This window comes from Cygnus atratus, chromosome 18 (genome assembly GCF_013377495.2).
Source record: "Cygnus atratus isolate AKBS03 ecotype Queensland, Australia chromosome 18, CAtr_DNAZoo_HiC_assembly, whole genome shotgun sequence".
Taxonomy (NCBI): domain Eukaryota; kingdom Metazoa; phylum Chordata; class Aves; order Anseriformes; family Anatidae; genus Cygnus; species Cygnus atratus.
Genome location: NC_066379.1, coordinates 12,818,742 through 12,832,017, shown reverse-complemented (window position 1 = coordinate 12,832,017; position 13,276 = coordinate 12,818,742). Strand labels below are relative to the sequence as shown.

Genomic DNA, 13,276 nt, shown 5'->3' with positions numbered 1-13,276 from the left:
CCCTCAGTCCTGGGCCCAGAGCCTGAGGGAGCCGCACGAGGCCAGCGCCGCCCCTGCACGCTGCGAGGGGCCCTTCAGCGAGGGGCACGCACCCGCGACGGGCTCCAGGAGGGGACAGGCTCCAGCAGGGGACAGGCTCCAGGAGGGCCGGTGGCAGCGCCCGGCTCAGCGCCCACCACCCTCCACTGGTGAAACGGGACCAAGAGGCAGAAGAGGAGAGAGCAGTGCTTCGAGGCCGGCGAGTGCTGAGCTCTGACCAACCTGGCTGTTCCCCACATGCCTCTGCCCCCTTCTTCCTCGGCAGCGTCCTAAGGCTGCGCTCAGCATGAAGGACTATTTCCCCGTCTCAATGCCCCGGTACGGTCGGTATTCCCAGAGACTGAGAGCATCGCGCACCGTGCGCTTCCCCAATGACGTCGTCTTTCAGGACCACATCAGGCAGGGGGACCTGGAGCAGGTGGGCAGGTTCATACGTGCCAGGAAGGTCGCTCTGGACACCATCTACCCGTCTGGTGAGTGCTGCTGGGGCTGGCAGAGCTGAATCTGCACAGTGGCACAGCTCAGTGGACTGCAAGGGAGACGAGAGAGCAGCGTGGCCAAAGCTCAGACGTGGGCCACCCTGGGCAGGGTGGCAGGTTGAAATCAAGTTGTTTCCCCCCCAGTGAGGAGTACTACCCCCTACCATTGCCAGCAGGGCCGAGAGAGTCCTGCCTCACTGCCCCAACGCCCCCTTAACACTGCAGGAAAGGGGGAAATTTGCTGTCAGGGTCCCTTCAAGGCACGACAGTGCTCCTACATACCTACCTAGTGTGGTGTGGCGTAGAAAAGGAGCAGGCAAAAAGGTAATGGTACAGAGAACATGGGTGAGTACACAGAGCTCTGGACTGGGCAGTGGGACTCGTATCTTCTGTCCTGATTTGGCAAAAAGAGTGGGAGAAGCAAGGTTCTGCTTCTTGTTCCTGGCTCTGTCCGTTGCTCACAAACATTGCTCTCTCTCATGTGTGGGTCTGTGGACTTGCAGAATTAATTGTTTACGAAGAAGGCATTGTGTTCTGTTTGTACCCAGCCTCACTAAAAATTGTTTATGGAATGCCTTGAACCATACAGGCTGGTTCAGAGCCCAGATTTGTCTCTTTCTCGTACTTGGCTTCAGCGTCTGCTGTCACATGGCCATGGAGGCATGGTCTCAAATGACCCGGGCTTCCTCCCATGTACGCTGATTGCTTCATCGCTTGCTCTGTAAGGGACTTCTGAAAGACAAGCAGAGCAAGACCCTTGAGACGCTCTCCTGCTATGCCCGTGGGAGTCCTGAAAGAGTCTCAGGTCGGGCTGCTGGCGAGGGGCTCTTCAGGAGCCTCAGACACTGAAGCTCAGTCCCTTAATCTGTCCTGCCTGACCCAACAGGGGGGCCAGGTGCTGCACCTTAAACGCAGCATTTAGGCTGTAGAAGGGAAACAGAAACCTGCAGCAGCGCCTCTTGCTTCCTCAGTGTTTGTTTCTTTCCAAACTCATCTCCCTGATAACCTCTTTCCTGGGCTGCGGACAACTGGCGCTCAGCAGCAGGGGAGCGCTGCCGCGGCGCGGGGCTAACGCGTCCCTTCCTCGCAGGCATGGCAGCCCTCCACGAGGCTGTGCTTACCGGGAACTTGGACTGCGTCAAGCTCCTCGTTAAGTACGGCGCCGACATCCACCAGAAGGACGAGAACGGGTGGACGCCCCTGCACATGGCCTGCAGCGACGGCTACGCTGACATAGCCCGGTGAGAGCCCAGAGCACCGCGCCGGGGCTGCCCCGGGACCCTGCCTCGCAGAGCCCCGGGGCCAGACAGGGCACCGACCGCGCCCGGGAGGTGCCGGGGGCTGCGGGCAGGACGCGGCCGGTGGCTGACGCTGTCCCCGCAGGTACCTCATGTCCCTGGGGGCCAGCCCCGAGGCCACCACGGACGCCGGGGAGAAGCCCTCGGACCTCATCGACCCCGAGTACAGCGAGCTGCTGCAGCTCTTCCAGGCCGCCACCATGGACTGAGGCGGGGAGCACGGCCGGGCAGCGGGGCTGCCGGGGGCCGGGGGCCGGGGCGGGGGCCCGGGCTGGGCCGGGGCCGGGGGGCCGGGGGCCGGGGGCCGGGGGCCGGGGTGCGCTCGGTGCCGCCGCTCGGCCCCCCCCGTTCCAATAAAGCGCTCTGCCACCAACGCTGCGCGGCACGGCTGGGGCGGGGCCGAGGGCCGGGGCGGGCGGGGCTAAGGGGCGGAGCTAAGGGTGGGGCGGGGCTAAGGGCAGGGCGGGGCTAAGAGCAGGGGCGGGACTAAGAGCAATGGGAGGGGCGGGGCTAAGGGTAGGGACTGCGTTAATTGCCACGGAGGGGCGGGGCTAAGGGCTGGAATGGGGCGGGGCTAAGGGCTGGGGCGGGGCGGGGCTAAGGGAAGGGGCGGGGCTAATGGCAGAGAGCGCGTTGATTGCAATGGAGGGGCGGGGCTAAGGGCCGGAACGGGGCGGGGCTAACGGCAGGGGCGGGGCCGGTGCAGGGGCGGGGCCGGGCCGAGCGCGCGCTCGGCGCCGGGGCGGGGCCGGACCCGGACCGGGGGTGGGGCTGGCGTCAGGGCGGGGCCGGGGCGGGGCGACGCGATGTTGTGGGCGGGGCCCGGCCGGCGGGGGGCGGGGCCGCGCCTGCGCGCTGCGGCGCTTCCGTGGCGGCCCGAGGGCGAGCGGAGGCGGGAGCCGGGCCCAGGTGAGGGGCGCGCGTTGCCATGGCGACGGGCGGCGGGCGGCCCGCGGCCTAGCCCCGGCCTGGCCTGGCCGCCCTCTCCTTTCTCCCCGCAGCCGCGCCGAGCCGAGCCGCGCCGCCGCACGGACGACGCCATGGCCAGGTGAGCTCCGCCCCGGGCCGGCCCCGGGCCCCGCCGCGGCCCGGCCCGGCCCGGCTGAGCCCCGCGCTTCGCTTTCAGCTCCCCCGTGTCCCGCGTGGTGTACAACGGCAAGCGGAGCGGCGGGCCGCGCTCCCCCGGCGCCGGCGGCGAGCTCTTCACGCCGGCCCACGAGGAGAACGTGCGCTTCATCTACGAGGGTGAGCGGCGGGGCGGCGGCGCGGGGCCCCCCCGGCGGCCGGTGCCCCCCCGGCGGCCGGTGCCCGCGGCGAGCCGCCCCTCTCGGTGTCCCCGCAGCCTGGCAGTGCGTGGAGCGCGACCTGCGCAGCCAGATGGGCGCCGAGCGCGGCCTGGTCGAGGAGTACGTGGAGAAGATGCCGAACCCCAGCCTCAAAGGTGAGCGCCGCGGCGCCCCCCGCCGGCTGCGGCCGGAGGCGGCGGCGGGGCCCGGCCGGGCCGGGGGCGGCGGTGCGGCCTCTGCCGCCCGAGTGTCTCCCTCCCCTCTCTCCCCGGCAGCGTTCAAACCCGTCGACCTGAGCGATCTGAAGAGGAGGAACGCACAGGACGCGAAGAAGTCCTAAGGCGGGCCCTCCGCGCGGATTGGCTGGTCTCCCAAGGTCCTCAAGCAGATTTAATTTGAGATTTTTGTGTTGATTTCCTCCTCTGGTTACTGTACTCTGCCTGTGGAGAGCCGGTCGGCTTTGGGGCTGGCTTCGATGCTACCTGAATTCCAAGATGCTTAGGGGCTCGCCGAAGGCATCCAGAGCCCCTTGTAAAAGATTCCAGCCCCTAACCTGCAGCTTTCTCTGGCCTCAAGCTGTCCTCCTCCACTTCGTGCTGGGCTCACAGGTCACTTATTCTCCTTCCATCTCTGTCCCTGGTGCGCTGCGTACTCAGGCTCGCTGGGGTCTGGCGTACAGCAGGGCAGAGCCGAGTAGCTGCGTTGTTAGTAGCGGCAGCGCCAGTTCTCTGCTCCCTTCTGCGTCCCAAAGGCTCACAGTTGCTGGAGCAGGCCAAGGGGAGAGTGAAGGAGACTTGGTGCTGACCTTGTGCCTCAAGACAGGCGGCCCCAGTTCAACACCAGGTAGTTCAGCACCTTCTGGCAGCTGGCTGCTGCTGCTTTGGCACACTTTGCCTGTTCCTTGCTCCCTGGTGGGAGGGCTTAATTTGTACCTGGGCTGCTAATGCCTGGGACTCATCAGTGCTGCCAAAGCTCTTGGGTCCATATCCGATGCCGGATTTTCCTTGTGCTTAGAGTGGGCCAGGTCCCTGCGGTGCTGACGACGAAGCTACTCCTCTCTCCCTGCAGGTGGAGGGAGAGGAGGGCACCAGCACTGGCCCCAGCCCCAAGCATCCTGGAGGTGCTCGGAGGGGGAGCGCTGGGCTGCTCTCAGCTCCCCCCAGCCTCAGTGCGCTGGCAGCAACACAGAAGGTGGCGGGAGGGGGTTGGGGGGGCTGGCGCTGCCTTTGCAGAAAGAAGCTTATTTCCATCCTTGCCTGAGCAATGCCTCGCTGTTCTAGCACTGACACGGCTTTCCAGACATGCACCCTTTGAAGAGACCTGGCCTCCACAGCTGGCAGAAGCGCTGCTGTGTGGCAGCTGTGGTGAGCAGGTCTAACTCGCTGCGGGGATTGGCTTCCCTGGCAAGGCTCAGGTTCCTTCTGCCTAATCACCTCTGCGCAAGGGAGAGTGACTGCACCCTCACACCCGTGCGGGCAGAGAGCTGCGTGGCCGCGGGGCTGCTCGGTGTCCCTAGGACACGCGGGGAGCTGTGGGAGCCGCCTGCTGCCTGCCTGAGCTCAGAGAGCTGGTGGGGAGGGGGCTGCTGGGGCTCTGCCCAGCACAAGTGGGCTTCGTGGCGGATGCAGGGTGCAGGGGAGTTGTGATTGCTGTTAACTTTCCTTTGTTGTCATTGAGCTATACTGTTCCCTTTTTTTTTCTTTTTTTTTTTTTTTCTGTTGTCTGTCACTTGAGGAGTGTTGTAAATAAAAGCTTGTGTCCTTTTGAGTCTGCCTCTGCGTGGCTCTGCCTGCTCCTCTCGTTGCACGCCGCAGCATCGGTCAGCTCCGGGGCCGCGTCACGCTGCTGCCTGCTGTCCTCGGGGGGCTTCTGTCGGCGGGGGAGCGGCACCCAGCACGCCACCTGGACGCACCTGGCAGTGCCGGCGCCTGGTGCTGGGGAGAGGTTCTCGGCCACGTCGCTGCCGTGGGCGCTGGACCTGGCCCACGGGGCTGTGCCCGGCCGAGCCCTCCCTGGGCTGCCAGTGCCCGTGAGGTGCGTGTGCACGCTGCTCTGCCCGCGTGTGCCTCCAGCCTGTCTGGTGTAGCGCCCTTGCTCTTCCCTTTTTTAGAGTTCAGAACTTTTCCTGTTTTGTCGCTCAAACCCTGTGCTTCCCGTTTTAGACTTGAGTGCTGACAATAAGCGTCAGGGTTTTCTGTGCCCCTTCAGGCCAAGTCCTGAGGACAAGTAATGCAGAGAACAGAAACCACCTCTTATTTATTTATTTTCCAGAAGGGGTCTTGCTCCCGCACTTGCTTGGGGCTCTTAATTTCACTGCAAGCATGCAGAGCCTGGCGCTGCGAGCTGGTAGCACAATGCCCTTGGGCTCTGGCAGCCCTCCTGCGAGCCAGCATCCTAGGAGCTGTTGCTAGACCAAAGATTTAAATGTTGAGACTATTAATACACTCGTATCCTTTTCCCTCCCCTGCTTTAATGGCATTTAAACTATACTTAGCATTGCTAGAATTTCTCCTCAAGTGCACCTCCGTGCTGCGTAGTGACCCTGTTTACCTCCCATCTCCAAAACATCGCCGAGGAGGGCGTGTGCCGGCTGTGTTGGCCGCATGGTGCCCGGGCCCTGCTCCACCCCAGGCGCTGCAGGAGGTGCCCTCTGCCGGGAGCGGCAGCAAAAGATTTAGGGTCACTACCACCACGGCCCGTCTCCTTTGACTTTTCCTGCCGGGTGGGCCTTTTCCACAAGCTTCTCAGGGCCGCTCGCGAGCAGCAGCGCTTCCAGCATTCCTCAGGGGCTTGTGTGATGTGCCTGAGGCTGCAGCCCCCATGTCCCAGGAGCGCGGCAGCCGAGCGGGGTTGCCCTGGCTCTGGGGGCCCCAAATGTGCACGGAGCTGCCTTGTCCCGCACTGTGTGCGTTGTCCTGCGTTGTCCTGCCTCGGTGCCTGCAGGGGAGGCGAGGGGCTCCGCCGGTGGTCTGCTGGGTGCTGCAGGCTGGCCGGTGCGCGCTGGGCGGACAGAGGGAGGGAGCGCCCGCGCTGGCTCTGGGCTTCGCTGCTCGGCTGACCCTTACCTGCAGCACGAGGCTGGGCTGTGGCTGCGCCCCCGGTTCCACCGTCATGGAGCTGAGAGAGCCCGAGGCAAGGCGCAGGGATCTGCGGGGAGCGTGCGTGCCGGCAGCCGGCGGGTGGGTCTGCCCCATGCCTGCACGTGGGCCCTTGCTGCCAGTGGCGTGCAGAGACCCCGAGCAGCGGCCTGCGGAGACCCCGGGCAGCAGCATGCTGCCATCGGCCCCACGGCCACGGGGAGCTGCTGCCCGCTGCCGTGTGGGGCTGCGGCAGCCCAGCCCAGCGGCCTCTGCCTTGTTTTTCTCTTGGCTCGGGTGCTGTGAAGCTGGAGGCGAAGCGGTCACTCAGGCAGGCTCTAATGAAATGTCATACAAAAATGATTTTATAAACAGACGATTTTTATAAAGACTAATAACAAACCACAGGGGTGACCGCGGTGAAACAGCAGACAGGAAGTGTGAAGTTCAGGCGGCGGGGGGAGCCCCTGCGAAGGGGTGAGGCCGGAGGCCAGTGAGACCAGGCTGTTTACCTATAAAAACCGGACCTGGCCATGGTTTATTTTCGCCGTGACTTGGATGCGGTTTTTATCATTAGATTAAGTTGTGGGAGGAGGAGAGGTATGTGTTGTATCATTGAATTAAGTAGTGGGAAGAGAGAACGGTAACGGGCAGAATCTACTTAGAAGACCAATTTGTGGTCTCCAATTACCTTGATGAAGCAGGCGTATTGCTGCGGGCGGGCGGCAGCCAAGTGCCACGGCCTCGCGGGGCACCGGGGGGATGCCCGCCGTGACCCGGGGAGGAGGGCGCCTCGCAGGTACCGCTCCTGGTTTGCCGTTTCTCCCCCGTCTTCTGTCTCTGCTGCTCGTTCCTCTTCATAGCAGCGGTGCTCAGCCCCGGTCAGACAGCCGGCACTCCCTGGGTCTCGGGGATCGCCCAGCACCCCGCTGGTGCCGCGGTGGCGGCTGCCGGGGCGCCCGTGGGTGGGCGAGCAGCGCGGGGCCGACGGCCGGCACGGAACGTCCCCGTCCAGTGCTGCCATGGGAACCCGCGGCCGCCAGCGGCCACATCGCCGCGCTTCTCTGCCCACAAATGTCAGAACGTCAGCCCCGTCGGGCTGGGAGCGTGTGGGTGCGGGGGGGGGGGGGGGGGGGGGGGGGCTGTGGGTACGGGACCCGGCGGTGTGCGCAGGGCGAGTGGGTGCGAGAGCGTGTGGGTGAGCGTGGCTGTGAGTGCGAGTGTGTGTGAGACTGCGTGTGCAGCGTGGATGTGTTCAGGTGTGTGTGTGTCTGTCTCTGTACTGTGTGTGCGTGTAGCTGTGTGCCTGTGTGTGTGCACGCGCCCCTGTGTCTCTGTACTCTGCGTGTGAGTGTGAGCGCTGTGGTGGGGGGGGGGGGGGGTGCGTGTCTGGGGTGTGAGTGTAACCACCCTGTGTGCACACAGGCACGCTGCTGGCCACCCGGCTCTGGGGACAGCGGGTGCTGCTGGGTGCCCACGTTGCCACAGGGCCCCCCCCCCCCCCCCCCCACCATGGGCTGGGGCTGGCTTGGGGCGCGAGGGAGCCGCGGCCACGGTGCAGCCACCGCAGGGTGCCAGCGGAATCCTGCTGGCGGGGGGGTGCCGGGGTCCCCGAGTCCCCAGATCCGCGAGGCCAGCCTGGCCCCATCGGGGCATCACAGTGCCGCGAGGGGATGGCGGGGGGGACAGTGGGGTGTTGCCATGGCAATGCTGGAGCAGCAGGCACCGAGCCCGGCGCCGCGTGATGACCGTATTTACCTTCCCAGAAACCGCCTCGTGCTCCAGCAATTTGCTTCAATTAGGCTTGTTACCGCGTCAGGAGGCCGTGGTGGCGGCCGCAGCCAAGGGGGCAAGCAGCTAGTGTCTGCATAGGGGCTGCCCTGGCTGGTGCAGGACCACAGCCCTGGGTAGGGTTCATCCCCATCCCCATCCTCACCCCCATCCCCGTCCTCAGCCCCATCCCTGCCCTCCTGCTGCCTTCCCCACGCCGCCCCATGGCACCACTCCCCCAGGGGCGCTGCTGCCCCGGCGTCGTGGTCCCGCAGCCCCGGCCGCCCCCAACATCGCAGCTCAGGCCCCACGGCCCCCACTTGGTGCTGGACTGGGCGCACGGCGGGCAAGCAGAGCACGGCTCAGCTGGGGCAGCCGGCAAGTTGTGAAGTAAACAGAGGAAAATTACTGCGTGCCCGGCACGCCGCTGCTGCCGGGAGCCAAGCGCCACGCAGCCGGGGCCCATGCCGTGGGCAGGCCCTCCCCACGGTGCGCCAGCACCGCGGATGCCCCTGCCCTCGCTGTGCCTGGGGCTCACTCCCGGCAGGTTCAGGCAGGGCTGGGGCCAGGGCCACATGGGGGGATGCTTGGCTGGGGGGGTCTGTGGGCTGCGTGGGGCTGAGGCTGGCTGCTGGGGCACGGCACTGAGCTTGTCCCGCTCGGCACGACCCATGTGCTGGGTGCGCGTGGGTCCTGCAGCGTGCCCGGGGCTCGCAGGGACGTGGAGGCACCTGAAGCCGGCTGTCCGGCCCAGCGCCACCCGTCGGGCTGGGTGTACCCCCGGCGTGGGGCCATGACTGCGGCTAATCCCCGCACAAAGCGCTTGTGGTTCCTAAAGCCACGGCATCCGGGCTTAGCGCTCATGTGCGAGGCACAAGCCTCTTAGGGTGCCGGCCCCCCGCGCTCCTCCACACGGTGGCTGCCTCCGGCCTGACCTGCGGGGCCGTGCGGATGGCAGTGCCGGGCCCTGGGTGTGGGGCACCCCACGGCCCCGTGCCCCACGGCCCCGTGCCCCACCGCACTGCTTGTGGTGCTCAGCGCCGGCAGTGGCCACCGCTGGCTTGTGCCGTCTCCCAGGAGAGCACGGGTGCCCAGGGGGCAGATCCAAATGATTTAATTAAGGGCTCCTGGCGGTGTGAGGACAGAGCTGATTAGCAGCCAGAGGAGAACATGTGCTGGTGAGGGGGGGGGCTGCAGCCCACGGCCCCCTCAGCTCTGCCTCGCTCACCTGCGTGGGGCTGGAGGGCAGGCAGCGTGGCGGCTCCTGCTGCAGCCCAGCTCCCCGCTGCGATGGGCCCTGTCCCACTCTCAGGGCCGTGCCCGTCACCTGTGGGTGCTCAGGGGCACGGTCTGGGGCCGCGGTGTCCCCGGTCCCCCCACCGCCTTCCTGACAGAGAGGCTCACTCAGAGCTGGCCCTGCAGCCCGGCACGGGCCCACACCTATTTACACAATTACGACAGATAAATTACACCATTGCGCAAAGGGTCTCGCAGGCGCACAAGAGCAGCACCACAGGATGAACTCCCCCACCCCCCACAGATCCCCCGGCCCCACAGATCTCCCCTCAGCCCCTGGCCCCCTCCCACAGAGGTCCAGGCCCCGCTCGCCTGCCCCAGGTGCTTCCACTGTCCTGCGCGACCCCAGCTTGTCGCAGCGTCCTCACCGGGCAGGCAGGGCCCCGTGCAGCACCCGAGGGTCAGCCGGACGGGGAGGCAGGCAGTGGCCACCGCAGAGGGCTCAGTCTGCCGCAGAAGGGCCAGTGCAGCCCTCCCGGTCCATCCACAGGCTCAGAAGTGGCTCTCGGCCGTGGTCTCGGGGAACTCATAGCAGTGGTGCCGGTCCCCCAGGGCGAGGTGCTCAGCGGTGCCGTGGCCGCTCCTCTCGAGGTAGTGGGTGCCGGGGCGCGAGGCGGCTGGGCTGCGCCCCAGCCCGTTGGCACAGCTGCTCACCAGCTGGTGCTTCTCGCAGGCGCTGCCGGTGCCGTTGCGGGCGCTGGGCGCGTGGCTGTAGGTGTGCTTGTACTCCTCCGCCAGGTCCTTCCCCAGCTTCCAGCGCTGCCACCTCTTCAGCAGCTCCGACTGCACCTGGGGGCAGCCACCATCAGCCTGGTCCTGTGCCCACAGCCCCCCAGGCCCCTCGCTGCCTGCTCCCCACCCAGCTGCTCACCTCCTTGTTGATGAAGCAGTAGAGAATGGCCACCAGCATCCCCTGGGCAGAGGCAGGAGAGGCGTGAGAGGTGCGCAGGCGGTCCCCAGCCCTGGCCCTGGTCCGGTCCCTCCCAGCATGGAGGGTCCCCATGGCCGGTCCCGGCTGAGCTGGGCTCACCTGGAAGGAGCTCAGGAAGAGGTCGAAGAAGAGCTTGACATAGCGCAGGGTGCCCTGGGCGTGCTCGTCCGTGACAAAGGCGAAGACAACCTCATGGATGCCCAACAGCGGGATCAGCGTCAGCGTGGATTTGGCCAGCCTGCTTGGAGGGGCCAGCGTCAGCGCCGGGGTCAGGGGCTGTGCACGAGCACACGCACACACGCACCAGCATGTGCACCGTGCACAGACAGCGTGTGGGGCCGGGGCTGCACCCGGCGCCCACCTGAACTTGTAGTCGGTGTAGCGCATCTGGTGCGCACGGAGCTTGGAGACGAGGATCTGGATGATGCGGATGAAGATGAAGAAGTTGATCTGCAGCAGAGCAGAGCGAGCCCATGAGGGGCCAGCAGGGTGGCGGCAGGGACAGGGCAGCCAGCATTGTCCCCTGCCCAGGGCAGCCGTGGAGGCGAAGGGATGAGCGGAGCCAGAGCTGCAGGCTGGGGACTCACCAGGATGGCCAGGAACACAGGGAAGCGAAGGATCCACCAGAAGCCCATGTTGTTGTTGGTGCTCCAGCACCTGTGGAGGAGAGGGACGGGGACTGCTGGGCAGCCCCTGGCCAGGGAGGCTGCTGGAGCCCAGCGCGGTGTCGGCAGACGCAGCCGAGCCGGCGCTGCAGCCCAGCACCGTGCTCCCTGCACGTGGATGGCAGTACAGAGCCTCCCCGGGGCTGTGCCCCCGTGGCATGTCCCACGCACACCCGCACCCCCACATGCCCCTTGTGGCACCATGCACAGGCGGTACTCACTGGATGTTTTCATAGAGGAACTTCACAACGACCCAAGGGATGAGAAATAGCATGGGTGCCCCTGGGGGGGAGGCAGGGAGGGGCAGGTGAGGCACGGCACAGGGTCGGGGATGAGGACGGAGCACCAGCCCGCCGCAGGCTGCGCCTGCCCGCACTCACCCCAGCCGATGCACAGGTAGAGGGTGAAGTAGCTCCGCTCGGAGAAGACGGCCACCACCAGGAGGTTGTGCAGGTAGATGCCCTCCACCAGCAGCCAGCAGTAGTTGGCCACGGTGCCGTACTGCATGAAGACTGTGGCTGCCCGGCAGCCTGCGGCAGCCTGCAGACAGGGGTCAGGGGCTGCCGACTGCCCGCGCCCCCGCGCCCCCCTCAGCCCCCTGCTCACCTCATCGCTCAGCCAGATGCGCACGTTGTAGTCATCGATCTTGTCGCTGTAGTGCGTCTTGAGCAGGGCGTCAATGACCAGCACGGAGACGCCCTTCAGGATGAAGGAGGCGAAGAGGTTCATGTGGATGTAGTTCCTCATGCAGTGCAGCTTGCTGGGGAGGCAGCGGCTCGCCATCAGTGCTCGTGCCCCACGCGGTCCCTGCCCGCCCCCTGCCCGTGCCCCTACCTGAAGCCCAGCAGCACGGCCAGGGCGAGCAGCAGCGCGCACAGCGACACCGAGTAGCCTACCGTGTACATCACCTTGAAGCTGCCGTAGGTCTTGGCGAATTTTTCCTGGAGAGAAGAGCGGGTGAGGGCAGGGTGCGGGGCTGTAGAGCATGGGGCAGGGGGGTGCTTGGAGCCCCCTGCCAGCCCTGCCCACCTGCGCCTCCAGGTCCTCGGCGTCGATCTGGCACTGCGTGGCATCCCGCAGGGACTGCCCCTTGGGGCCCGTCACCCACTCCCCATCTGGCCCGCAAGTCTTGAAGACGTACCTGTGCTTCACTGTGCGGAGAGGAGGGACACGGGGCTGCTGCAGGCCCCCCAGCCGCGGCCGGGCTCAGCGCGCCAGTGCGGGGGAGGTGGCCGGGAGCCGTGTGCGCACAGCACACGAGCACCACGCACAGAGGTGTGCGCACCCTGCCCCACACGCCTGGCCCTGCCCCACACCCTGCCCTTACCTTTCTGGTACCAGGGCAGGAACCAGGGGCAGGAGACGTTGATGGTGGTGTTGGGCAGCGCATCGGGCCAGCAGGAGAACTTGTCAAAGGTTCGGTTACAGACCAGCTCTGCGGAGGGGTGGGACGTGGCAGGGCTTTTCCCGACCCACAGAGGGTCCCCCACTGCCCCCCTGTGCCCACCCTCTTGGGGTCCCGATCCCAACCGGGGCAGCGTGTGGGGCACCCGCTCTCACCTGTGGGTGCGGGCATCCGGCTCATGTTGCGGTGGCATTCCTCTTTGTAGGCCTTCCAGTTCTCAAAGAGGGAATCTGTGATCTGGGCGGAGGGGCCCTGGGGACAGCAGAGAGGTCACCAGAGCTGGGCAGGGGCAGGCGGCCGCTGGCCCCAGGGTTCAAGGATGGCTGTGGGCAGGCACGGGCTGATGTGCCGTGCCGTGCCATGCCGTGCCATGCCGTGCCATGCCACGTGGGCAGCAGGGCTGGGCAGTGGCTGCTACACAGCACGGCGTGGTGAGGGGCTGCCTGGGGGGTCCCCGTCCTTACCTGGCAGCAGAGCAGCAGCAGAAGGAGGGCGAGGAGTCGTGGCTGGGACATCCCTTCGCTGGGCCACAAGCTGCATAGGGAGCGGGGGGCCTGGCTTCCTACTGGCCCTCAGGGGCTCCTCTGCCCTGGGGGTGAGGGCCCTGGTACCTGGGTGACCCTGAAGGAGAGGAGAGGATGGGTCATGGGGACGTGTGGTGGGACCTGCCCCAGGGCACAACCCGGGGATGCGCTGCAGGGTGCAGGGAGCCAGCCCCCGGTCACACTGCCACACTCGTGGCCCCGTCCTCTGCCAGCCCACCTGCCTCTAACTTTCACCTGCCTGTTTGTGCACTTTCCCATCAGACTGTAGCCCTTGAGCACCTGCCATTTCCTACCCAGGATGTCTTTGTGACAGTGGCCAAGCCACCTCTCTGCCTTCCTAGCACAAACCAAGCAGCCAGCGTGCCTCGGGCTGGCGTTTTCACCAGCCTTGAGCAAGAGGAGCATAGCCACACGCAGGATGTGACATCCCCTCCCTCCCACACCCCCGCATGGGGTGCGTGTGTTCAGCCTCCCCAAGGCCACAG

The 13,276-nt window shown here is 66.2% G+C and overlaps 3 protein-coding genes across 4 annotated transcripts; 2 read left to right on the top strand and 1 right to left on the bottom strand.

The window, feature by feature from the left end:
- Positions 1-325: 325 nt before the first annotated feature.
- Positions 326-2,025, top strand: PPP1R27 (protein phosphatase 1 regulatory subunit 27). The gene is made up of 3 exons (XM_035568678.1): positions 326-512; positions 1,609-1,759; positions 1,902-2,025. Exons 1-3 carry the CDS (start codon positions 326-328, stop codon positions 2,023-2,025), a joined length of 462 nt encoding a protein of 153 aa, XP_035424571.1.
- A 627-nt stretch (positions 2,026-2,652) lies between these two features.
- On the top strand, positions 2,653-4,869 carry MCRIP1 (MAPK regulated corepressor interacting protein 1). 2 transcript variants are annotated; one of them, XR_004782005.2, is made up of 6 exons: positions 2,653-2,725; positions 2,818-2,864; positions 2,943-3,061; positions 3,159-3,257; positions 3,378-3,945; positions 4,383-4,869. XR_004782005.2 is itself a non-coding variant. In XM_035568641.2 (5 exons), exons 2-5 carry the CDS (start codon positions 2,857-2,859, stop codon positions 3,440-3,442), a joined length of 291 nt encoding a protein of 96 aa, XP_035424534.1. In that variant the 5' UTR covers positions 2,653-2,725; positions 2,818-2,856; the 3' UTR covers positions 3,443-4,869. The 2 variants fall into 2 exon arrangements, 1 of the variants encoding a protein (XP_035424534.1); XM_035568641.2 differs by having other exon boundaries at positions 3,378-4,869.
- Positions 4,870-9,737: 4,868 nt separating this feature from the next.
- On the bottom strand, positions 9,738-12,761 carry GCGR (glucagon receptor). Its single transcript, XM_035568613.1, has 13 exons — positions 12,711-12,761; positions 12,402-12,498; positions 12,169-12,276; positions 11,871-11,992; positions 11,676-11,782; positions 11,448-11,601; positions 11,222-11,381; positions 11,063-11,123; positions 10,764-10,833; positions 10,538-10,626; positions 10,276-10,414; positions 10,117-10,158; positions 9,738-10,034 (listed from the first exon to the last, which is right to left on the bottom strand). The coding sequence occupies exons 1-13, from the start codon at positions 12,759-12,761 to the stop codon at positions 9,738-9,740; spliced, it is 1,497 nt and encodes a 498-aa protein (XP_035424506.1).
- Between the last annotated feature and the right edge of the window lie 515 nt (positions 12,762-13,276).

Coding starts and splice junctions, on each gene's coding strand:
- PPP1R27 (XM_035568678.1), top strand. CDS start 326: ATGAAGGACTATTTCCCCGTCTCAATGCCCCGGTACGGTCGGTATTCC. Junction 513..1,608: donor GGACACCATCTACCCGTCTG/GTGAGTGCTGCT, acceptor CCTTCCTCGCAG/GCATGGCAGCCCTCCACGAG. Junction 1,760..1,901: donor GGCTACGCTGACATAGCCCG/GTGAGAGCCCAG, acceptor CTGTCCCCGCAG/GTACCTCATGTCCCTGGGGG.
- GCGR (XM_035568613.1), bottom strand. CDS start 12,761: ATGTCCCAGCCACGACTCCTCGCCCTCCTTCTGCTGCTGCTCTGCTGC. Junction 11,783..11,870: donor CCGAGGACCTGGAGGCGCAG/GTGGGCAGGGCT, acceptor TCTTCTCTCCAG/GAAAAATTCGCCAAGACCTA. Junction 10,035..10,116: donor ACTGCTTCATCAACAAGGAG/GTGAGCAGCTGG, acceptor GGCTGCCCCCAG/GTGCAGTCGGAGCTGCTGAA.
- MCRIP1 (XM_035568641.2), top strand. Junction 3,062..3,158: donor CGTGCGCTTCATCTACGAGG/GTGAGCGGCGGG, acceptor GTGTCCCCGCAG/CCTGGCAGTGCGTGGAGCGC. Junction 3,258..3,377: donor GCCGAACCCCAGCCTCAAAG/GTGAGCGCCGCG, acceptor TCTCCCCGGCAG/CGTTCAAACCCGTCGACCTG.